Genomic DNA, 26462 nt, shown 5'->3' on the forward strand with positions numbered 1-26462 from the left:
ATTTGACTGGCTCCTTACAAATCCCTCTGCAATTTTTCATTGAGAAAGTGACACAAAAATAACACTGATTGCATTGTGCAAGGAAACCATTCAGCAGTTAACCATTCCACAGGCACTATGGAAATTTCAGTCTGCCTGGCCCTCCACATAATTTGCATAACAGTAAACGAAATAGGCTTTGTGCTGTGTCACTGATTTGGCAATATAGGCTTTGGGAACTTGACATGCTGACACATCACCTCTAATTTTCTCCATCTGTGAACATTCAAGGGATTCTCCAGTTCTTCTTCCAAAACTTTGCACCGAGTCTGTTCCCTTAATAGTTCCTTCCGCATGTGATGAACCTCCTGCCTTAAGACCAGCATAAAACAAACAGAAAAAAAACCACAATGAAACCACATCAGTGTGACCAAGGCACTAATATAGACATTAACAAATTATTCTCCCAAGCATTACAGCACTGGCAAAGTGTCTCTTGTGATTAATAGTCGACACTGATACCATGAAACAGGTGGAACCATAAGATAACACAGTTAGACCTCTGCACTCACTTCAGTAAGAATGGCTCCAAAAAAGGGACTTTTCATCATTTCCTGTGGAATCTACTCCACAGCCTACTGGATCTCACTGCCCACATCTTCCCATGTACATTAAAGCCAGAAGGACAGTTAGTTCATCTAGAGTAACCTACAAATCAGTTATGGAGTCATATCCAGTTACTGCTGTATTGAAACTAACAGCCTGTGTTTGAAAGAAGGTTTTAAATCTACATGGCTCACACAACCCAGTAAACAAAACACACTTTAGGACCTAAGTGTGATGGACACTGTTCTTTAAAGAACCCAAGTTTGATTTCTTTTATTACCTCTCCCCAAGGAATTTCAGGGGTGATTTGTTGCTGAATTTAAAATTAATTGAGGACTCCCAGGATGCTTTGACAACTAGGCTCTTACAGTGGGGATAGGCGGTCAAGGAGCAGGAAAAAAAGGCACATTTTACAGTGGTCTGACCCTTATCACTTTAGTGTGTGGATCCTGTAAGTTCTCCAAGGGGAAAGGGCGTGAAGGATCACCATGTGCCTAATCTGCCACTGAATCTTTTCCTGCCAAGCTCAGAGTTGCATTTAGCTCACTAGAGAGAAAAAGGCCTTTTTTAACTGTGAGGTTGGACAAGGTTATGGAAGAGGAAAAAACCCCACATCTCCAATTGGCAAATCAAGAAAGCTAATTAGCAGCACCAGTGATAAATGGAGTCTTTCGACAGGCAGTTTTCATGACGGTTTTGGACTTCATTAAAGTACGTGATTACTGCTGCAGTTAGCAAGAATTGATCCACCCATCATGGCATGCATTGCACTATACTTCAATATCGTCACTGAGTTTCAATACAGCACAGACTTTCAGCTGAATGCATTTGGGCAGCAAGTTCAAATCCTATTCCTATCTGCAGTCAGTCAATGAAAACTGCAATCGCTAATGTTTTGCGCACAGTTGTCTTTTCTGTTACACCAAATCAAACTGGCATAATTCCACTGGAGTCAATGGGACTGACCATGGACTGAAGTTAATTTGCTCCAGTGAAAGCCGTGGAATTATACTAATACAGTTAAGCTAAAGATGTCACCCAAAACTGTGGTAGCTACACAGAATTAGTATGACTTATCTGCTAAAAACATAGCTGCCTCCCCTTACAAACCAAGACTGATTCTATAGAAAACGACAATAGTTTCCCATCAGCAAAGAATTCACCTCAGATACGGGAGGGTTAAAAAAAAGAAGGGAAGCATTAAGCCAGAGAAGGAGGAGATAAATCAGGCTGGGGCTATTAAACTTCTGTTTTAAAGAAACACAACCTTCAATGAAAATTTAGCTAAATCTTTCTTAGAGAGCAAGTCTGCATATAAATCTGGAAGGAGAGAGCTCTGAAAATGTGCAAGGGTTTGTTATAAATATGTCAAGTGCTCCCCATCCTCTGTGGATTGCCTAATAAAAAGCAGTTCCACTAATTTGGGCCTTGGGTACCACTAAGTAGCTCACTGAACTATGAACACCTTTTCTGCTGCTGTCTGTCAAGTTTATTCTGTAGGCAGTAACTCACAGTACGAGGGGAAATATGGAAACTATTTCAACTTTGGCCAAGATGTCTTTTTTCCTGCTTTCCTCCTTCTTATGTTTTGATTTTCTTAATTGCTGATAAGTTGTTTTGTGAATTTAATCCAGTCTGTGTTTGAGGTCAAACCAAACAATCCCCTTCTCTAAGGTATAATATTTGTTGATACAAATCTTCACCATGCATAAAACATATTTTCTGTCTCAAACACAGAATCATGGATGCAGTCACTATGGAAATGTATTCAGTCAGTTTTTCTACCTGAGCTCCTCCACATTAGCCACACTCTTGCCAAGTATTCCTTTCTCACGACGAAGTTTTTTGATCTCGAGCTTGAGAAGTCGGATGTCTTCCATTCTCTGTCGGTATTGGGTTTCACCCTTGTTTAAGATGGACTGCTGGATTTTTATCTTTTCATAGAGCAGAGCTACTTCATCATTGCGCCGAACAAGCTGGGACCCTAGGATATCTCTCTCATTGATAACCTAAGGACACAGGGCAAAACAATAATTTCACAGTTCCTCAGTACAATCCCGAAGTATCATGACTATATTTGCATCAGTCAAAATCATGTACATTAAGAGGTTTCACTGTTATTAGTGAAAGAAATATGGCAAGGGCCTAATAGTTTCCCCTATAAGGGTTCAGTCACCTGAATAGTATAAACTACGTATACTGTTCAATTCAGTATCTTAACATTTTTGTTTCAATGGCACTATAAAGCTTTAGTAGTACCACATTTACAGTAGCTGAGTATCTTGACCTTAAAAATACACTGGACAAATGAGGGAACAAAATGCAGTGTGTTCGAAAAGTCAATTAGAGATTCCTACCTGGTCAAATTCCTTCTTCTGCTTCAGCCTCTCAGCATCAGCTTCAGCAATGATTTTTAGGAGTCTTCTCTCTTCTGCCTCCTGATTTTCTATAAAGTGTTTGGTTTCCAGAGCCTGTTTTTTCATCTTAAGCAGTTCAGCCTGATGGAGTCAAAGAATATAGGTAACCTGTGCTTAGTAATAACTTTCCATTACATAAACCTGGGATTAAGAGTCAGGATTTTAATAAAATCTCATACGTTCTTTTAGTTTCCTGAGAGGTACATATTTTAGTGATTTGTTCTCAAAAACTAACAAGACAAGCAAGCATGAAGAACCATAAAGAATGTTGTAAACAGTATTTTAATATCGTTTTGTTATACACAACAGAAATTTGAATGGATTTTTATCTATGACAATGGCTCAAGTTGTAATTCAGGGACACTTCATTTAATAAAAATTTTTTTTAAATTAAATAGGTCATATTTGGAAAGCTTTTCAATGGAGTTGTTATTCAAATTTCAAAGTCAGTCTGGGATGTAAGAAAGGATAGTTCACTCTGCTGGAAAGAGAAACATCTATGGTACGTATTACAAACCAGCATCAACTCGGAACAGGCTTCAGACTGGAATAACAGAATTGGTGGAGAAGATGCCAACCAGGTGTGGAACAGCAAAACTAAAGAGCTTTAGAACTTTCTTAGTGGATGTGTAGATGAGGAAGACTGTGAAAAGAGGGGCTGTCCCTAAGCGCAGGAGTAGTAATGCACTCTTACAGGAACTGCACACCACTAATACAAACTAACACTGGAATGTGCTCAATAATTCTATCCCACTATCATGAACTCTGTAATTCAAGGCATGTTTGTAGATAAAAACTAATAAGGTCTTCTTGGATTATTAGAAATTTCTATCATTGCTAGGCAATTAGTTAAAGCCAAGATGGAACTAGCTGACTACAGCCCATTTTCACAGATATGAAACTTTCAAGCCTTGACTCAAAGACTTTGCCACAACTCTGACCCTTATAAAGGATGATGTTCAAGCTGCCTTTTGGGAAAGAGCATCATCCAATGCTGAAAGAATGAGGCTGTGATGAAGGCTGCACCTGCAAAAACATTGATTTAAGACAGAAACAGTTCCATTGTCATAATAAAATAGCTTATTCCATTCTTATTTTCTTTAATAAAATTCTCATTTTCCCATATGTGCAACATTCATATCTCTCTTACTCAGTGTTAGATGTTCATCAGAATCCATCAGCCGAATAAAAATGCAAGCCACTTGATATTGAAATGCAATCAACACTGTGCAAAAGCTGTCTACAAATGTAAAACTGCTCATGTGTTTGGCATTGCTGGATAATATTTTTTTAATATATCAAAATTCTATGTTCTCCTTATGTCAGAAAAAATATGAGTTGTAAACAAGAAGTGGCATTAGATGTTGGCAGCAAACATTCATATAAACAAATCTCCTCACTGGAATGCACTAAGTTATAATAAATCTGAACTGCCTTGCATAGTAAAGAACATAAATACTTTAAGCCACACAAAGGCCCCAAAAGCTAACAGGACTTGCAGTGAGATTAAATATGCTAAAAACTACAGTATGAGGGTCTGTGTACATTAGGTAAGAAAAAAGGAAATGAATAAACAGTCACTGTGCAAGCAGAAAAATGGTCAGGTCTAAAACTGCTGTAAATCAGCACAGCTCGTTTGAAGTTGGTTCAGAGAGTTTGTAAGAACTGAAGAACAGTCAGCAAGAACAAAGAATTTAAATGGGACCTACGCCAATATCTCAAACCAAATTCTTGTTTAGATTCTGAAATATTTGCCTAAGTGAAGACTTTTTTTATTTGTTCTAGAGGTGGGAGGAAGATATGAATTTTATAAAAGGTATAACTGGGGCTGGACACAGAATGCTGAAATAATAACAAGTCAGAGGTTTAACATCCAGATTTCTAGAAAATGCTTAAAAAAAAAAAAAACCAAACACGAAAACCTGCATGAACACCTACAAAAAATATACAAAAGCACTTGACAGCAGGTCAAACCTGGAGGGCCATAGCTCTTACAGCTTTCAGATATATATTTTTCAACATTTGGATGCTTTGTCAAACCAGCCCGATCCACAAGCCTGTATGAAGGCCAAGTGAAACCAAAAGATGGCATTGTACTGGCTTTAATGGAGCTGGGATCAGGCATCCTCCATTTCATTTACCATGATTACACATTTAAGACCTCTGTGCTAGCTGAGGCAAGCATAAATCCAATGTCTGTATAATCTCATTCCTATAAATCCCAGTCCTCCATGATTTAGCATGTTCTTTAAACTGATTTCCCAGGAACAGCTTGCTCGCTTCCTTCACATCAGCACAAACAGGACAAATTGAAGCTGGCCTGCTACACAAATAATTGGGTTCTTTTGCCTGTGTCAATCAGCTCCCTCTTTGAATCCCCTTCTGCTTTAGTATTCAGCAGAGACGCTCAGGTAGAAGACCACAATGCCCCAAAGCTAGCTGGTAATGTGATGTCAGCGTATGGACATACTTGCTAGTGAATAATTGAGTGGGTAAACCACGTAGCAATCACACGTTTGTCAAATGGATGGCAGACAGTTCTGAGGTGATGAGACAGAATTGGGGACTAGTTAAGGCAGAAAGCTGCACACAGGAAATGAAACACTGTTTGACTTCTCCATCACTGATAGAACAACTCTGAGACAAATCAGGTACAAGAACACAAATTCATCACCTTTTTACAAAGCTCTATTGACATTTTGTCATAACTGTAATATGCTGAGAGGGGCTGAAAACTCAAGGAGTCATTGCAGCATAGCAATAAACTGACAAAAGAAAACACTGTGGAAAGTGGCAGGGGACTTTTGATTTTGAGGGGTGTTGTTTGTTTCCTGGTTTTGGTTTTTTCCTAGTGCTTAGTGAAGAGAAAAAATAAGCTGCTGTGGACACTAACTCCTTAAATCTTTTGAGAGCGCAGCAAATTAGGTTGCGATATCACCACAAATCTAATAGCTTATCTAAGGATGGGCTGCAGCCAGTGCTGAGAAGAACCAGAGCTTTAAGTTCAGTTTTCCTTTGATTTAAAACAGATTCTTGCTGCTTTATACCACAATATTAAAATAACTTTCTGTGCAGATGGACCTACTAAGAGGCACTGCCTAACTCCCAGAAGGCTAATGCTTGCTAGTCACACAGAAATACAAGATTGTGAAGTGTAATATAATGGGGTTTTCACTTAAAAACAGCAGAGAGAAAAAAGTTTTTAAAAAGAAAAAACTTGAATTATAAGGGTCTATTTTAAAAAGTATGTTAGAATCAAGCTATCCCCAAAATCCACATTTCTACAAGCAAAATGGAACTTTTTAGTAAAAATGTTCAGTCACCCAGAGATTTAAAGCTTCCAACAGACAATCCAGGACCTTTCTGATTACAATTATAGGCAGAGATTAAATTTGTCAGATACACAGAAGATTTGTGTAACTAATACCTCTAAAGGGTAGTGAAATCTTGTGCTTCAATTACAGAATAGTTTATTAAAATACAGCAAAACCACTAGCACAGACCAGGAACATAATACAGTCTGTGAACTTATGGAAGCCATCCTTTGTAAGAAGGTATATATGTAAAGGCTCTTACTTTCAATGATTCCTTCTCCTTCTCTGTTTGCTGATGTTCTAGATGTGCTTTCACAAGGGCTGCTTCTTTGTCTGTGATCTCTTCTTTCAGCTGATCCACCTGATGTGTCACAGTTTTCAGTTTCTTCTTCATTTCTGCTATCTCATCCTAATAGGACAGGAAGTGTGATCACAGAAAGGGATCAAAAAAGAGGAAGTTTGTGACTGGATGTTCAGGCTATTTTGATGTTGGAAAATGCAACAGATCTCCTCTCAAGAACTGTGGCTGTACATATCACAAGACATTACTTTTTAATCCAACAGAACAAAACAGTTTCATTAAATGACATTTTTTTGTTTATGCCAGCATGACATTACAGTAAAAAAGCCTTTAAAAGATACATTGACAAAAATAATGACCAACAGTTATGAGTATAATAAGCCATTTAATTTAAAGTGCTGGGCACACAATAAGAACTAGCATTCAATCCAAATTAATAAGATTCTGATCCTACCCATCTGTTTTCATGCTTCTAGTAATGTGTTTTTCAATAAGGTTGTATGCAGTTGGGCACAAATGTTTGGAGAGAAGCTGTTTTTATGCAAATGAACACACCCATAAGTAAGATAGTTATATGCCTTTAAGGGAGTATAGGAAATGCTTATCTCCATTTTGCCTACGTGGTAGCTTGCACATAGGTGCAAGGGGGAAAAGAGTGTGCTCAGAGATTGAGAAGTCCCTGGTATGATAATATTTAGTATATATTTTAAGCTCAAAACACAGAGCAAAAAGCCTGGTATCACTGCAGAGAGATCAGGTCAGTAGGAATACTTCTACTCACAGCAGAGAGGTGCCTGCCCATACAAAATTAAGAAACTGTTTCAACTCATTGCAGTGACAGCACATGTCGTGACGTGAAATGGAAGCTAATAAATTCAATGCTTAGACAGACATGCTCTTCTGGATCTAATGAAAGTAGCTTTAGAAGCTATTACTCCTCCGCCAGAGGCTGCCACCTCACAGAGAGTACATCATAACCTTTCATGTGAATACACTCTGTTTCAGTACAAAACCAGGGTAGCTTAGAGCTCTTTCAGCACTGTCCACCATAGGTGTGAATTTACTTGACAAATGAGTGATGTTTTCTTGCGTGAAATGCTTAACATAGTTAAGCAAGATCTTGAGTCATCGCAGTCTTCACAAATAGTACAGAGAAAGTACTGATTAGTAGTCTGACAGCCCTCAAAAACAAAATCCATGGATTCCACACTTACTTGGCAAATTAAATGAACCAGAAATAAATGTGGCAATATGCCATTAGGCCCACCTGTTTGCATGTTCAGTCACTCCCGTGAATGCAAAAGTCATATTAAAAGCTGGTTTTGCTAAATAGCCTATAAATCTCTTCAATGTTGCAAAAGATGAGAGAGATTTAAAATATGGTGCCCAGACATACACCCAAATACGTTCCTGATTCTGTATTTAATGAAGAACAGTAAGAACACACAGTTTTTGCAAACAGGTCTCCTAATCAACTTGCTTAAACAAATGAGCTCCTAACACCAAAACAAACCCCAAGGATGAAAGCATCAGATATTTATCTCATATTAAAAGCCTGCCAGCATGCCTTTTCTCAGAGATTTTACCGAGCTGAACATTATGTTACTCTGGAGACCACTAGCAAGGTGGGCCACAGGGGATCTTTCCACATTAAGCAATCCAAAAATACTTACATCTAGCTTTATCTAAATAGGCTTGTGCAAATTTGTTTTTCCCAGAAGGAAAAAGAATTTGCCATAATTTTTTTAACACAACCCTCTTTTTTATTTTTTTCTTTCATGGCTGGCTGACCTGTTACTGAACTATGAATGGCTACTTTTTCACTGCTACACACAATATTGCCTTGGCCAAAAGATCTTTTGAGGTCAGCTATCTTCTCACACAAGACTTGCTAAAGAAGTTTTATGGTAAGCCAAGTAAGCTATTAAAGTCTAAACACCAGCCTCTAATGACTGGAACCATAAATTGCATTGCGTATACCACCATATAACATTCAAAACCTGAAAAGGCTGTTGAGTTCATTGCTTCATTTTGTAACTCAGCACATAGATGCCAGTTCTTTATAAGTAAGCAAATTTATGTTGTATATTTAAAAAAAAAAAAAAACGTCATCAGTGTTGCAATTTTTCACCCTTATTTCTCCTGAGAAACTGTTTAGGAGCAGCAAGACTCCCAACACCACGTCCGCTGATGAGAAGCAGACAAAGGTCAAGTAAAGCATCCCACATCAATAGCAAAATGGTTAATTCCTAATCAAATTCAGCACACAGTTGGATAGGAACTTGGGCAGTTCATTCCCATCTGTTTCTCAAGCAAAACACCTACCTATCCAAACCAGTGTATAAATTGGTAATCTACTATATATGTTTATGTTACAAATCCTTATTCTGAAATAACCTGAGGCTGTAAGTCACAGCTATCCAAGGCCCCAATCTCTTCCAATTGCAATAGGATTTGTGTAGTATTTTAGATCTTTACATCAGAATAACAGAACGTATCATTAAGTGATCTGTTCGCTTCCTCTAGTATTGTTAGTGAGATCCCCAAGGAAGAGAGATGAATGGAGAGAATCATTATCTGAGGAAAAAGACACTCCCTGAAAGGAGCAAGCAAGGTGGAAGTGTTAAGTTCTGTCAGAAAATTCCACTTCAGCTGGGAAAGTTTTCCTTCTGCTTTCTAAATCATGATTCACAGTAATGTGCATACACATTCAGGGCTAAAGAGGCAATCTTATTTCCCCTTATACCCTATTTCCCATACATGCAGACAACTCCTAAAGGGATAAAACAGAGCGGAACCAGGATGGAAAGGAAAAAGTTTCTTCTCTGATAGGGTTTTATGATTCCATAGCTACAGTGTACCGTGATTTTATGCGTGGTTTGAAGCAGGGATATTGCCACACGATGACTGTGGACTCCTACTTCCAGTTCAAATACAAACTGTCCAGATAAAGTGTCAGGGACCCAAAACATTCATTTCCCCAAAACACAGTGGAATGAAGAAATCACTTCTGCCATTTATCCAGTGAGCTTTCCTTTTAACAAATTAAAAGTACATCAGGAAAAAAAACAAGAGCAGAGAGAGAAACGCAAGGAAAAAATGTATCCTTCTACCTTAGCTTCAATCAGTTTTTTACTGTACAGGTTCCTCTCTGTTCTCACAGCTTCACAGCGGTTTTGTTGCTGTTTTAATTTAATCGCAGACTCTTCAATTTTCTTCTCATAGTCACAGATCTGCATTTCCCGTATTTCAATATCTTTCAGGTGCTGGAGGACCTGGAGCGGAAAGAAGTGAACATGATTAAACCATCATCACAAAATTATAAGGATGGGACAGAGTTTGTGATTTTCTTCTAAGATGACAAGTTCAAATCCTGTGATAAGAAGTTTTAGCTACAGCTAAAAATCACTTCGGTCCAAGTACAAGTTTAACCTTTCTGGATTGCTTATGTGGGACAACATTTCATTTTAATCTGCTACCTAGGTTTTGTTCAAGACTAAAACAGCTTTCACCAAGAATAGCCTTAGGTTATTTATAGAGCAAAGCTAGACTTTGTATGTTGTTTTAGATGTCAGCTGTATGATAAGAGGAATAAAAACACATATGTTTTTCCAAGAAGTCCTGCATGTACTCCTATCTTCTATCAACCCAACTTTTTTTTAATGAACACACGATCACAAACTGTTGATATATAATTACAATAAGAAGAAAGTGGGTTAATGTAACTTACACTTGATCTAAATAAGCAGGTAATCACCATTAGTTGCCTCTAAGAAGGATTACAAATAATGATGTGAAGATTACCTAAAGAGAATGGAGTATTGTAGACTGTAGAAAGAAGATAATCACATGCAGTATCAATAAAAAAATACAAAATTTTATATACACCTTTATTAAACAGTTACCACCATAACAATACATAAGAATTACTACATTAAAGGAGCAAAAATACAAATAGTTGCTAATTATTATGATGGGCTTCCTAATTATTTTTTTAAGACATAAGAACCTTCCTCCTGCCATACAAAATTGAAAACTGAGGAGCGCAAACAGGCAGTATTCAAACAGAATCCAGCATTACAAAGAAAGAAGATTAAAAGAAATAAAAAGAAAACTAAGGAATACACACATCAAGAACATTATTTTTCAGGTTCATTGCCCAGGGGAGAAAACAATGCCACCCTTAAAGCTGGGGAAAAGATCAAACATTAAAGAAAAAGCTGAGGAATCACATGGACAAAATCCAGGAGAGAAGTCCCATTTACAGCTGCATTTCATACCCAGTTCTCCTGAAACTGTTTTTGAAGGTAACAGTTTGAGCTAAGATTTATGTTCATACATCAAAGCAGAAGAATAAAAATATATATATGTAATATATATATATGTTTACATCAAATAGTCAATAACTGCAAAGTTTGCAGTCAACAATGTTGTCCCTTGCTTAGCAGTAAAGCCTTGTGAGGTCTAACTATGGGGCAGGAGCTTAATTAATTGATCATTCTACCAGGTACCTCCAACCAACTTTGAAGACAGGGGATAGCTAAATAGAGAAAATTTTATTACAGCAGCAGGAATACAATTCCAGCACATTTGTAGCTGACTGCAGAGGATCTCAGGAACTGCTTACAGTGCAATACAAAAACACAGTCCCAGTTTATAACTTACTCCTGCCTTTTCCTTTTCTGTTAAAACAACCTGCCAATAGTAATAGCAGGGAGAAGAAATCAATAAGGCATGATCACTAAGGTGATCATAGGCTGGAGCAAGATTTGAAAGTAGGTCACTGCATTTGTAAGTCTTTTACTTGGTTTTGATACAACGTAAGTGCAATAAGCTTGTGGACTAAGTTTTCTGAGTTGTGCTCACAGGCTGGATGCTGACTCTGCTTTTCCAGGAATGATTAAGCTCAAATAATTCTCCCTTATAAATACAGAAAAGATACATGGAATGTTTTCCAGCAGAGCCCTGTGGGAGGCTGAGCATTCTCAATTCTGATTTGGTTGATAGCACACTACACCTCTCAGATTTGGCGAGGAGGTGCCAAAACTAAGCAGAAAGTATTAGATATTCATAGATTTCTTCTGTACCCTCACAGGGTTTTTTTTATCTGTACACTTATCTATCATCTACTCTTGGTTACCTGTTAGTTCAATGAACCTACTAAAGATCTCGGTAATGGTGCCATCCTTATTTGCTTACCTTTATTTAACCACTCTGAGAAGTGCTGCCATGGTCTTAATGATATGCCTAATGTTGAGCATTAGGTTTTCCAAAAGATTATGCAAATTTAAAAAAGAAAATAGTTTTTTTAATGTTCCTGGATATGTTGTTAAACTGTAAACTTAACATTGTGAATGGCTTTTTTTTAAAAAAACAACATATTACAGACTGGTTTTGTGACCTCTTATAAGGTGCAGTCAGGGAACACTTCAGGTGAGACTGAAGGGTATACTTCACTGCTTCCTCTCAGCAGCCTAACCTTCTACAGGGAAACTAAGATTTCATAATCTAAGAATTTCAATTCAAAAAAGAAATACTCTAATAACATTTGTAGCTCAGTAATACAGGCTATACAACAGAGGAAAGAGCCAGATTTTTTTTCTTATTTGTGTTGGCTAATCTAGAAGTCAGACTATTCAACAAGTGACACTGGCTTAAAAATGGTACAAATGAGCAGTCAGCCAGGCCAATAATTAGAAGAGCAAGGCTAGCATGAATTCTCACCACTAAAAATCTTTTACTGCTGTGGATATAACTTTGCTGACTCTGTTCATCAGTCACTCATTAGTAAATGATGATTTTTGAAAGAGGAATTCTGCAGCTCTATAGATTGTCCTGCTCTAAATAACCAGACAGCTTTCAGAGCCAGCATGGCTCTGTCTGCCTTGCAGAAGTTCCAAGAAGTCTTTGGACTTAGATGGGTTTGGCTCTTTACCAGCTCTTACACAATTCAGAAGGTGTGCGGCGAGCTGCTTCAGAGATGGCTTGATGGTAAAAGGTGACAGAAGAACATTGACTGGCCATATGATTACTGCCCATCAGTAGCTCATTCCCTACAAACTGTGAAATGGCTCCTGAAGTTTTTCCACAGTTTCTCAAGTCTGCATAGGTCAAAGAGTAAACCTAAATATTACCTAGTGGATATAATACTCCTGATCCTATATCCTCCTTCCACCCTGTATTTTGCCCTATCTTATCCTTCCAAAAAATGTGTAATTTCATGTAGGGAACCTCTGTAGGGACAAGACTATTGTCTCACATACTCCTGTGCTCAGAACTGCTTCTGCTGCTCTTCACCTGCAAGCTGAGTCAGGAATTGCCCCTTTAGTGAACCACAGAAGCATGCAAGTCCTTCGGAAATTTCCAATCACAACACAGGCATCATTATACAAACGGCTGAAGTGTCATAACCCATTTACTGAGGCTCTGCCTTATAAGAAGTGACAGAAAATTTGCACCCAAAGTGGCAGGGGAAAAAAAGAAAAAGTAAACAAGTAAACCTTTGTCACTTTCACCCTCAAAATATTGTTAGCAACCCTAATCAGAATTGAAAGCAAGAACCTTGTAGTTCTGAGTGTTACGAATTACTCCCTGGCTCTAGTTTAAAATGTTCTTAACTCATATCTATACTGTTAGAAATGCACTATGAGAGAAAGATGTAAAATATGACTTTGCAACAAAGACAATTCTCATGTTTATAGAATATTATTCCAAAGAAATGACAAAAGGTATTCCAGACAAGGGAGCATATACCATTCAAAAAATTATTTAAAAGCCCCTGGTCACATGAAGTTGGAAAGGATAATTTTAAAGTGAAAAGACAGGAAATAACTTGTGAGTTGAAACAGCTTGAAAGCTAATCCCAGTAAATCAATGAGCTTCTTGGAGGGCCCTTCAATGTGATCTTCAGCAATTAATGGAACATGTTACAACCGTGTTCCTGAGTATACCATCAGGAATAAAGTTGTACATAATAATGGGCAGCAGGCAACAGAAATTTTATGCAGTGTTTCTCTGCAGCTGTTCCTGGAAAACTTCGATTTTGCAAACTAACTTGAACGTGTTCAGAGGTTTTCACATACTGGGAGTAATCCTTCAAAATGCTAAGTGTCTTACAAAGATGTCGAGCACTGTCAGTTCTCACTGGCCTCAATTTGAGGACACCAGTAGTATGGAAGATAAGGTCTTTTGCAGGTAAGACAGAACAACCAGAGTAATTTCCAACTGCATATGAGTTTCAATTGTGGGACTCAGGTATAGGGAGTCAGAGGCCTTGTTTTGAACTCCAGCCCTAGTTTCATTTCCCAAATGATCCCTGAATAAGAGAAATACATGGCTGTACTCCAAGTCTCTCACAGAATACACACCCATTGATGAGGTTCCCCCAGAGAGACCTGAAACAGTAGGAGGCAATAGGCACTGACAACTGACAAAAAGAAACATTTGTAAACTGTGTGAAGACCACTGATCTAAGCTTCCTCCCACTGGCACATTAGGAAATTAATATTTTGCATCTTTACAGTTTTGAGAGTAAGACAGGAAAGAACCACTTGCACAAAAAGCTGTTCCTACCTTCTGTTTGAGCTCACTGGTTTCATTGATGAAACAATCTCTCTCCTTCTCCAACTGGTAAATAATCTTCCTTTGTTTCTGAGCTTCATTCTTATAATTTTGGATTTCTTCTTCCAAGTTCTTCTTTGACTGTTCATGGAGCTTCACCAAATTTATCTGCTTCTGAGTAGCACTGGTAGCCTTGACCAAGTTCTACAGGGAAGACAAAATAATGAGTCTTGAGCTGAAAAGGCAACACTGCCACCACTATGACAAAAACATGCCATTGTCTAAGTGGATTATGGACTTCCCAATGTTACTACCTCTTATCTAATTTGTTCAGTTGAAATACTTGAGTCTCAAATCTGATATAAAAAAAAAAAAAAACAAAACTCTAACAGAGTTGCAAAATAGTGCTTTTTCTGATTTGAAGTTAAAACGCTAGTGTCTGCATTACAAAAAAATTGCTAGGATTGTTTACAAGTGGATATAACTAATGACTGGAAAAACCTTACCAGCTTTAGGGCATTTAGATTGTAAAACATGCCAATAGCCAGTAAAATAAATAATAAAGCCAAACACCCTTCCTTCTCATGTCCTAAATAACAAGTTCAAACTGGAAATTAACCAAGCTTGGTTTAAAATTATGCATAAGGGTTAAACAGAAAACACCAAGATACTATCTTTAAAAAAATCAGCCTTCTGGTCCCACTTTGAAATTTCTTTCCCTATACAAAGCAGGTATTTGTTACCTGCCAGATCTGAGCCTCTCCTAGAGTCAAGACACAGGACAGTGAATCCATACCAAGTAAAGCACCTCAGAAATCATCTTTTACCATTGAATTTACTAGATTACACTTCAGGAATGCCCATAAACATGAGATGCTATCCTGCAGTACAAGAACCTTGGGCTGATGGAAAATGATCAGTGTGAGAAATGGACCTAAAAGCAAGGATTAACATTAACACAGCCTGCCAAGCTACTACATGGTGCATCAACGTTTTGGTTTGTTCTTTTACTAGCAAAGACTTAGTTTGCCTAGATTAATATGAAACTTCATATGCTACAGAGTGTAAAAGCACAGATGTAATGAATTCTTGGGATATCAAAAACCAGGTTTGCAATAAAGGTGAACACACGTAGCATTTTTTAGCTCCCTAACGGTTTATATGTTAAAATTTAGAAATCCTTTGTGTGTTTATGGGTACTAATGCTACTTCAATGCACAGAAAAGAAGCAGTGTGAGCATCTGCTTAAGGAAATCTGAATGCTTTATTTAATGTTATTTATTCTACAACATTTCTGTGCCACTGTGTTTAAACTACAGACATTCAATTCTCAAGATGTGAGATTTGTTTATCAGTATTCCCAGTGCACGCTCACCTTGCTTAGCATGTCCCTTTCCCTCACAAGCTCATCTATAGCTTTCTTGTCAATCTCCGCCTGCTTTTTGGCAGCCTCCAACTCTAGAGAAAAAGAGGAAAGAGGATAAATCCTGGGTTCAAACTGTATAGCTCTTAAAAATGCAGAAACAACTTAATGGACTTTTTAAAAAGCCTCAACATTATATGAGCAGTTCAATTAGCTATGACCAGGTTTTGCAACCACAGGTACCAGCTAATGATGTTAATACTTATTTGGGTACTTAGAACAGCTTAGAAGAACTCAGGCACAGTAATTAATGGTATGAGGACTTATTATACTTGGGTGTTCAAACCAAGATACCACAAAGAAGTTGTATTTTCAGAAATCATGGAGCACACTGAAAATCAGAGCCTTTTAAGAAGCTTCAGTGTGAGCATCCAAAAATTGAGGCACTTTCAAAAACAGTGACTTTCAGAATTATTCTAATCCCTCTATGTGAAGTCCAGTTCTCCTTTGAAGCAGTGAGATTCTGCTGGCTTCAGTGGAGGTAAACTACTTGCTATGGGTCAAGATTAACACTGGACATAAACTGTTAAAAAGATATTAAAAATTGGAGACATTTTCACTATATTTTAAGATTAATTAAAACCTTTCACACTAACACAGCAGCTCAGGAAATGCAGTACATTGGCTACTAATGACATGTCTTTTTGCAATATTTGACACATCTTAGCACTGCATTCTCAGGCGTTCCAGTACAGATTTGAATTTCCTAAGTTCCTTTCTCCTTTCTAGTACAGAGCATGACCTTAAGAATTACTAGCAAAACGCTTGTGGGAAAGCTCTTCCACCCTCACAGGGATGTATGAAAAACAGACACAACTTCCCATAAATACAGTTATATGGAAGGATTCATATCTCATACATGCAGTCTCTTCAGGACACAAGCTAGAAACAAGCAAGAGCAGGGAGAGGCATTTATGCCAGTATATATCAACTTGAACTAGATGAAGTTTTTTTCTGCCCCAAAAAATAAAGTCTCATCAACTCAAATATTTTGCCAGCTTCATAATATTATTTTAGAAAAAATAAATAAATCATAAAACTGTTTTTTCTGAAAATCACTTGAAAATGTGTCTAATTTTATTTCAAAGCATATTTGATTTTGAAATTTATTTTCATTTTAAAGTTAAAAAAAAGAAAATGGTTTTAAATGCTCAAAAATACCCCAAAAGGTTTTTTTTTAAAGTTAAAATATTTTGTTAGACCCAAGGCATTTTCTTCCGAAATTTCCATCTGTCAAAAATGTTGAAAGTTCCTTCTTAAAGTTTTCCAGATCTACTAACAAGTCAAAGTCAATACTCAGACAGCTCTAGTATCCGTGATGACCAACTGAAGTTCTAAACATACCAAAACTAAGTTTATCAGCTAACTTGCACATATACATTTCCAGGCTGTAACTATTCAGCAGAATCAAATCAGGAAAAAAGTGTCCCCTAACCATGTCTGATTTCAGTAAGCTCCAAGATTGATTCTCTCTCACAGGTCAGTGCAGGAGCAATGAAGGTGCATTGTAGACAGCTCTCTATGTGACATGGCACAAACTGGCACACCCCAAAGTTCAGTTATGTCTGTTGTATTTTCACCCCACATATGCTACATTATGAAAATTCTGTAAGCCTGCAAGGTTTTTAAAATGCTGCTGTAGATTCCAACTGTCATTTATACAGTCTCATACTAGACATTAAAGGGGAATGATCCTAACAGGAGGATGTACCCTGAATGAATAAATTACAAATCAGAAGACAGATCCACCCATCAGTTAGGCACTAACCTCTCTCCAGTCCAGATATTTGATTTTTTAGGGTGTTTCTCTCATGTCCTGCATCAACTTTTTGTTCCTCTGCAACATGCAGCTTATTCTGGAGAACATCTCTTACTTTGTTCAGCTTTGAAATTTCAAGGCGCGTCTGAGCCACTTCATCATCTCTGGCCTACAGAACAGCAAGAAGGAAAGGGGAGAGAAAGTATTCACAGAAAGAAAATGCCTCTGTACTTGGTATATGTTTGTTCCATGAAATTCAGGAAGCAACGGTCTAAATGCTGTGTGTCACCTGAGAGATGATAATTAGTTAATTGAACAATATTAAAAATAATTTAAACAAAGCCAGATAGGGCAAGGAAAATTATAATCAAATCTTATGCTTTAGGGCTGAAGACAATCAATAAAGAATCCTCAGCTGCAAACCTCACACAGCACTACCCAATTAGTCCTGCAGATTAAACATGGGCAGCTTTAATTTCCTTTGAAGTATTAGCAACAGTGACTGTGATGAAAAAGATATCTGTACTGTGTCTGATTGCATGTCCCTAATAGCAGGTATCTACTGTCCCCATCTCTTTTATAACCTATGGCTTTAAAGAAAAAGCAAAATGTAGAGTTCATCTCATTTGCTATACAATCAGAGAAGAAAATAATCAATCAAAACACTGCATAACTGGTTACTAGGAAACACAACCAATAATCACAACAGAAATTAGTCTCTTTCCTTTTAAGAAGTAAATACAACTTCCTCATATAATTCAGTGCCACAGTTAGGTTTTACAGCCATCACAGACTACAGTGTTCCACTTACAGCCTCAGATACTGATTCTGTGAGATGGTGAATCCTGCTATGTGAGTATCCTCTGGGAGGATGTGAATCTCCTCAATTCTTACTGACAATAACCTTCAGGAGATTTATGAGTACTTTCACAGTTTGGGCTGCCCAACGCTGTAGTGGAGGCACTCAGCACACTGCAGGATGAAACTGCAAGCACAGGGCCTACAAAAAGGCCATCTCAAATCATGACTGGGGTGCTTAGAAACTTTAGCAATTGGCTTAATTACTAAGTGGGCAGTATCTTCTACTTTTTTGTCCCCAGAAGTCCGTGTGCATGACTCTACAAGTTCCATCAACTTTTCTTGAAGTTAGGATAAGATCATAGAATCAAAATCCTCCTTTTGACACTCTAGAGCCCCAAATGTAAGTCACATTTGAACACATTGTAAAGTTTTAAAAAATGATGGTGTTGCTAGAAGTAATGATAAAACCAGATAACCTGGAAAAGACAGTAATTTTTTTTTTCAAATAGGTAAGAAAAAGATCCTCCAGTCTGCCTAACAAAATATACCAGAAAACGAGCTCCTACCATAGAGCACATTAATGATCCAAATCAGAATTATCTGTCTTATATTAGTTGTGAACTGAGCTTTTAATCTGTCAGTGGTTACTTTTAATCATTCTGACTAACAGTTCCCTTTTTTTTTTTTTTTTTAAAAAAGCTCTCTATTGGCAAACAACATTTTTATTTAGATGAATTGGTTATACTTGACTAAACCTTGAGAAGATAATGATTTTCTGCCTGAATTTTCTAATGTTTAGTGTTTTATCCCCAGTGATGATACAAATGCAAGATATGGTAGACAGAGTAATAACATCTAACACTTATACATTACCCTTTATCACAAATGCTCTCAAAGTACCCTAAAAAGCATATGCAGAAATCATTTAATCCTTCCCCAACTGAAACTCACCAGCTTCTGAGTGGTACAAAACAACTGTTAAACAATGTAAAGTCAGGCAAGAAAACCCTTTAGGTCAAAAAGTAAACACCATCTTGGTTACTTACAATTAACTTCCCCAACTGATGCTGTGGGGGGAAAATTTTAGTGTTGGAAGCAACTCCCTTCAGTGGAAGCTATCCAGGACACTGTCGTTATAATTTATTAACATTTTTCAATGGGTTTTGGCAACATTCAGTTTATGTTAATCACTGTAAGAAAGTTGTTGCTCTTATCTGAAGACGTCACAATCGAAAAAAGACCTTATGCTTGTCAAAAGTACCATGCATCCTTCATGAACACAATGTGTTGAGCATTTTGCTTTATGTGTTTTATGAAACACAGCTCCTCCAGCAAGACAGGTGCTACACTGTCGGGTGACAGGGTTAGAGACTGCACCATGGCACTGCCACAGAAAGAATGACATCCAGTGACAGCCAGATCTATTCCTAAAAACTCCTCAGATTTCCTCCAAAACTGCCCATAGGGAACTATCAGTTCAAGAACTGAGGTCATCCCTGTCCCAACTGGTAAGACTGCCATCAGAGTGATACGGCTGATAGGATGCATGCAACTTCTGTACTTACTTTCAGTTCTGCTGTCTTCTGCTGGATGTCCTGCATCACCTCTTCAAACATCACACTGTGCTGCTCGCTCTCTTGCATGAGCTTATTATTTCTCATCTGACATTGCTCAAGTTCCTTACCAGCTCTTTCATTCAAGATCTGTTAGATTAAAGAACAATCCTATTAATTCTTTTTAATCTCATTACAATTTCTACATATACATGAAGACAGAGCCTTCCATCTCCCCAGGAGATAAAAGCTGCTACAGATTGTTGTCTGGTTAAAAACCACTCTTCATTGCAGATGAAATTACTAATGTGAAATATGATACATGTTCATATTGACTAGTGGAAATTATAATTTCTAATGAATAACACAGTGTCATTTTTTTTCTGGGAGCTTAGCAGGTCTCTCTTGCAGGTGGTAGATAAATATTTTACTTCTTGTTAGGCATTTGGCAAGCATCACGTAACACAACTTGCTACTTATAATTACTGAAAATGAATATGAGATTCAAATTACTTCAATCAGCATAGGGCAGGGGAGCTCTGTTCCTTAGCAAGCAAATCCTACATTAATATGCTGATAACATTTCTCTGGGCACATGGTTTGCTGAGACCAGGACACAAACCATTTTCCTCTCTAATTTGTCTTCAGTCAAAAGCCTGGAACAGCAGTTTCATGGTTTCTATGGAGAACATATACCTCAATACTGGAGCTGCCAGTCTTTTCTTCCGCTTGATGGGACTTCCCCTAACAGATATTACTCCATAAGCGAGGAAATCACAACCATCATATTTTTCACTTCAAGCATTAATGTGTGATAAACTGATGAAGTCAGTATGTACTATGCCCTTAACAAACATTGAAGGAAGAGAAGCATAATCTCCCTCTTCTGAATGCATGCAGAAGCAAAGACAATGTGAAAACAAGGAATACTGTTTCTTGTGTTGCAAATGTCAGGATAACACTGTGTTTCAGGCGATTCTTTATTGAGACTTGGACATGGGTGGGATGAAGCCTATAGTAGCTGAAAGCACTGTCATGCAGGCAAGGATATTTTATTAGAAATTTCAGTGGAATAAGAGCGGGCATAACAGCCAACTACAATTCAGTTGAGAAGCAATAACCCAATGACATTGCAATAGCTGAGACACCTTCTCTTGCAGATGCCTACCCTGACTCTTGCACAGTTAGATAGCTGGTGTTTTGGACAGATTTTTTGCAAAAGACAATGCAGGGTCTGCTGCATTGAAGGCAGCACAGTGCAGTAGTCTGGTTCATTAGCCTAGGCACAGCACTTTATGTGAACTATTGGTTTCCAGGGTAGTTTGGACAATTGAACACCCCTAAAATCTGCACTTAGAAAGGTTGAAAGGAACTATAGAAAGGAGGACAAAGAATGGAACAGAACCAGGAATTGTAGATATCCTATTTAAAAACAATGTGATTGTCCTGGCAGATCATGGAGCTGCCCTCAAAAGCTGCTCAAATCAGTGATATTCAAAGAAATAATCAAGTCTTCTCTGTATCTCTTTATGTGAAGTATTTTACTAAGACTCTATGTTGACAAAAAATTGTCACAGACCTCTACCTTCACAAATTCAGGGACCTGAAGGGAAGAAAAAGCCATAAAAGTCATAAATTTACAAGATACACACAACTCCCAGAGAAGTTTCCCTTGAGGTAGGACTGTTTTACAGTGATGAGATCTCCCCTGCCATTTACTGAAATTGCTTCTCTGAGAGTTTCTCAAAGTCAGGGGAAATGGACTGAAAATCTGAAAATTCAAACACTCACAGAACACTATGTTAGGACATTTCCACATAAAGTTTTTAGAAACAGAATGGGGAAAATCAATCAAAAAGGTTTATGAAGACAGTTCTCTGCTCCTTCACAGAAACTCTTCCACAAGCTTGAGAGATAGAAAAAAATTATTGTGACAGAGAAGAAAGAAGGGTCGGAGGTAAAATGACTTTACCAATGCCACTACGGTCAATCAGTGGCAAAACGGGCAATATATGTCAGAAGTCCAACCCAGCAGTCTCCTGTTACTGTCATTAGATCATCCATGCTCTTCACGGACTTTGTCTCATTTGCTGTGATTTTTTCAAGATGATCTCTAACAATATCATTGTGATCCACTACTGATTTCTGTGGAGAAATCTATCTGAAATCTGCCAACAAGCTTTAAAGATTTACTTATTAGTAAAGTAATATTTATATAAAAATAAATATTTATTAACATTTATTGACTTAAAATAATCACCCTCCCTCTCCCTTCAGGAAAACCCATTTTCTTCTTATGTTGACATCTGACCCTAATCTTAGACCTGATGAATACAGTGGGCCATGTACCCTACCTTCTGCTCTTTTAGATGCTGTTCCATTTTCAGTTGTTCCTCTTTGTTCCTCTGTATATGTTGCTGTAAATTCTTGATCTCAGCTTGCTTGTTACCCATTTCAGCTAGAAGATTTTTCAGCTCCTTCTCCATTTTTTCCTTCTTTCGAGCCTCTCGTGATGCCTCATTCTGATGCAGCTGGATTTCTTGCTGAAGCTATAATAATAAAGACAAAAGTTTTAAGTTCTGCTGCCTTTTATTCAGGAAAACAAGGCCTCTCACCTCTCCTTCCACTATACTTGATTTTAAAAACAACAGCTTCTGTACTACTGTACCCACTACTACATGCAATATGCCAGGTCTTCTCAGAAGTAAATATGTTCTCTAAGAGTTGAACAAAAAATCCTGCATGAGGGAACCTATTTACTGATGACAAGAATTTGTTAAGCAACAGTCATTTCACCCACACAGAAAGGTCTGATACAGTTCAGACATAAAAGCATTGCTCTGGAGATGCAGTGGCACAAATGTATTTTCAGTTGTAAGTTACTTGTAAAGTGGTACTTTCTGAATGCAGCATTAAAACTAATTAGGGCTTGATGTTGTATTGGAAGGATTTTATTTTGATTTTTCTATCTCACTAGCAGAAACACTTATTACACTGATATTAAAGGAAAGAGAGAGATATCAGACCAATGTTCATTTTCACAACTGCTCTCAATCTTTCTGCTCTCAAAGTTCCTCTGTGGGAACTTTGAAAGAGGAGCTTTCTCTCATGTTTAATAGACTGTCTTGTGACTTCTGCTCTCTCCCTCCCCCAAAATGTGATGGAGCAGAATCAGCAGAGAGGAGACACAGGGGGCTGATCCACATGGAAATACTCAGTTCAGCCAGGGACTGGCAATTGAAAGATGTTCTTTGCTGAAAGATTCCTCTCCCTCTGAGCCCACAGATGAAAAGTTGCCAGAACTGACAGGGTCTTCAAGAGGATCTTCAAAAAGACATTGTCATTTAAGCAGTCTGAAGTGGAGAATAATTTCATACTGGGAGAATGGGAGGTGGTTACAAACGCTGTAACAATCCCGTAAATTTAAGGGCTGATGAAGTGAGTATCAGAAGATTAAGGCTGGCAAGATTCACTAAGTTTTGACGGGAGTTTCAATCCTCTCTCTTTTCTCCCATGCCCACAATGCTGTCAGAAAAGCAAAGATTTATATTCTCTTATAATACATTCCCATCCATCTGCTTTAGAAACAGAAATGTGTTCTGTGCATGAAACTTAGGCTGGTCATTATTTTCCTATTTGTGATTAATACAAAACTGTAAGCGAAATGCTGCTTCTATCTCTTCTCTGTTCTTTAAGCGTTCTTTTCTGCTTTTCCTTTCTCCTGTTGTCTTGCTCCAGCCCCTATTTATATTCTGCTTTAAATTCTCTTATGCCTCATTATTATATTTTTATATTTTGATGTATCAGAGTTCTGTATTCCATCTTCCATTCTTTTCTACTTTCTCTCCATTCAGTGGGTATCCTATTGATCCTCAGTCTTCTGTATCTCTAGCTGCTATACACATTTAAAGGAAGCTATACATATTGATCAGTAAAGAAGAGCTGTCTACTCAAGATGGTCAGAAAAACAGGACCTAACTTAAAGAGGAGACAAAAAAGTAAAACTGAGATGGAATATGACTACTCTCTACAGACACTGGTGAGGTGAAAAATTATTTAAGCTCAAAAACAGTAGGCAGAAATCCATGTGAAGAAGAAAGTAGGAGGTCTCTAACCATTAGAAAAGTTAGGTTCTGGAAAAGCTTCCCATAAGAAGTAGGGGAGAAAATAGCCTAATTCTCTTTTATGTCAGAATTTGGTACATTCTTAAAAATGATGGTATGGCATCATATGACAACCACGGCCAACAGCAAGGGACCTAGGACCTCCATTCCAGGTCTATGTTTTAAGTGGTTCTTTGGAGGCATAAGGATTTACAATGCAGAAAAAAACCCACATGTCCAGTATGAGAAATAACTATGACTCAGGCAAAGGAACCTTGGCCTCATTCAGGGTATTGGGAAGCTATGCAAGCAGCTGGTACATGACAATACACTTTGCAAAGGACATAGCCTAGAAGTAGAGAAAAATATAAAAATAATTCACAACAGACTCCTTTCTGAGCACTCCTGAAAATGTTTGAGATGTGAAAGAACAGGTAGTAGCATACTAGTCAATGGAGATCATTTGCAAGAGTGGAGAATGGTTCAGGACAAAGCCTAAAATCACCACCTGGTGATCTGTACAGACCTGCAAAATGGATTGATCTGCCTCGTTTTTTGCCCTCTCTGTATCCTGCTGCTGCTCTGTGGCTTGAGTTAGACTTTGACGCAACTTCACGACCTCTGACAACAGTTGGTCTCGCTCCTTTGTTATGTCTTCTTTAAGTTTTAGCAAATCCCGGATACTGGAAGCAAGGAAATAATAGTCAAGCAGTGTCACAGGCCATTTCTGTACTTCCTCCTATGCCAGAGCAAGATCTTTTGTGAGAAACAGGAGTTTGAAAGTAATTTGTTTCATTTTAAACTCCTCTTGGAATAAGGCTCTGCTGGTCAATTGAATTATATGCTCTACCTACTGTGATTCTAGTCACTGTCAACATAGGCAGCTTTAAAAGCTAACCTAGTCCAATAAATCACTCTTTCTTGTTTTATCACACCCTCATGGGTCTGAAGAAACCTTCAGTTTCCCAAAAAGGTAACAGGGAACAAAATTCCTTCCTCTCCACCCATTCCAAAATTACTCAGGGACCAAAAATGTTACGTTGTTGTAACCAGTCTCTCTGCAGCTTACCTGACTGGGCACCTATAGGTTATGCTTTACAGTCACCTAATGTAAGAATAAAACAGACTCCCTGTTTGGACACATTTACAATCTGAAAGAAAAGTCCAAGCAGCGTGGGTTCAAGCTCAACTTTAAAAACCAGCGTTACAGTTTTAAAAGACTATAAGGACTTGTCTAGTCCCATGGCCTTGTCACTGGACAGAGTATTTAAGCATGGAACTGGAGGGCAATACAGAAGGAACTTTAAGGAGAAATTGTAAGTAAGCAGGTCTCAGCAGCCTGGGCAGCAGCTGGAAACAGCAGGAGTGAGGCCTTGGCAAGGTAACAGCTCCTGGCTCTTGCAGGAAAATGCAAAAAGCAGCCACAGAGAGCTGCCTTTAGGGAGAGTTATACTAGGGAAGGCTTAATGACCAAGCTTTTAGATCCAAGGAAACCTGTTACACAGGTCCAGACCATTTCAGGGACAGAAGGTGAAGGAGTGGATTTCTCATGCATCCAGGTGGTTTATGTGCTGGCACATTCCTTGAAGGGGAAATATCTGAGCACACTAAAAGCCTTGCTCACAGACACAAGTCTTGTTTATGCAGCCTGGATACACAGTGCATGGGGAGATGAGCATATCCTGAATGCATAAGATAAATAAATACCCTACACTGTGTGAAATTTTCAAGCCAGAACCAGCTGGGTCAACCATCAGCAGTCTTGATAGAAAGTGCACAGGTCATAGGGATAATATACTTAATCTTATATTTGAGTTTACACTTAATCTTACAGCATAAGCACAGTCTGAGGACCTGATACTACAAACACTAGCTTTTGGAGGGCTTTTGAGCAGCTTTTGAGGATCATTATTATTTGCACAGTGTAGCAGCTAGAGGGTCCACCTGAGACTGGGTCCCTCTATGCATAAGTATTCAGTAAAAAAAACTCATAGTCTTGAAAATGCATAAATATAAAATGCAAACAAGAATACAGACAGTGATAATGCCTTATAACAAAGCTGGGAACAGAAGTGAAATCACGTCTCCTGCTTCCTTGACTTACTCACTTGACCTTGCTGCCATCACATGTAAAAATATTGACAGGATCCTATTCTCAAAGACAGAGTATGTTGAAATGCTAGTCAGATAAAACAATACGACAGATACTGAGGAAGTGCGTAATACCGATTTTTATTTGATCTCTCAGCTTAAGCCAATGCTGAATGAACTCACTCAGAGCCTGATTCTGTACTTGCTCACTGCATAAACACATAGACTAATAAATGTGCACTCATGAGAAAAGCAAAAGGCAGAAAAGACCTCTCCTGTTTTCCAGTGTCTTTGTACTGTCTAAACGGCTAAACAAGGTGTAGAATGATAAAAAATCAGATCAGGCTTTCCCCCTCCCTGGGGAAACCTAACTTGTACTCCTGTCCCAGGGATGGTCCAGATCCTTGCTCCAGTAAATTCATTAGGCGTGCAATTTCCTCTTGCAGTGAATTTATTGTTTCCTTCGCTTTCTGTTCCTTTTCATAGGCTGTATCCACCATTTTCCAGGCCTTTTCAAGCTCCTAGGAACAAAATGGAAAACAATTACATAAATTA

General features: G+C 38.0%; 1 protein-coding gene across 1 annotated transcript in view; it reads right to left on the reverse strand.

The window, feature by feature from the left end:
• The window catches only part of CFAP58 (cilia and flagella associated protein 58), a 59469-nt gene that overhangs the window by 26378 nt on the left and 6629 nt on the right, over nucleotides 1-26462 (reverse strand). The window contains exons 3-14 of the mRNA XM_030031519.1: nucleotides 26280-26428; nucleotides 24343-24499; nucleotides 22068-22262; nucleotides 19726-19863; nucleotides 17369-17528; nucleotides 15553-15635; nucleotides 14190-14381; nucleotides 9731-9892; nucleotides 6579-6725; nucleotides 2943-3083; nucleotides 2371-2594; nucleotides 240-351 (exon numbers count right to left, since the gene is read on the reverse strand). Of these exons, the coding sequence (XP_029887379.1) occupies nucleotides 240-351; nucleotides 2371-2594; nucleotides 2943-3083; nucleotides 6579-6725; nucleotides 9731-9892; nucleotides 14190-14381; nucleotides 15553-15635; nucleotides 17369-17528; nucleotides 19726-19863; nucleotides 22068-22262; nucleotides 24343-24499; nucleotides 26280-26428 (1860 nt within the window). The remainder of the gene's footprint in view (nucleotides 1-239; nucleotides 352-2370; nucleotides 2595-2942; nucleotides 3084-6578; nucleotides 6726-9730; nucleotides 9893-14189; nucleotides 14382-15552; nucleotides 15636-17368; nucleotides 17529-19725; nucleotides 19864-22067; nucleotides 22263-24342; nucleotides 24500-26279; nucleotides 26429-26462) is intronic.

The sequence above is a fragment of the Aquila chrysaetos genome, chromosome 11 (genome assembly GCF_900496995.4).
Source record: "Aquila chrysaetos chrysaetos chromosome 11, bAquChr1.4, whole genome shotgun sequence".
Lineage (NCBI taxonomy): Eukaryota > Metazoa > Chordata > Aves > Accipitriformes > Accipitridae > Aquila > Aquila chrysaetos.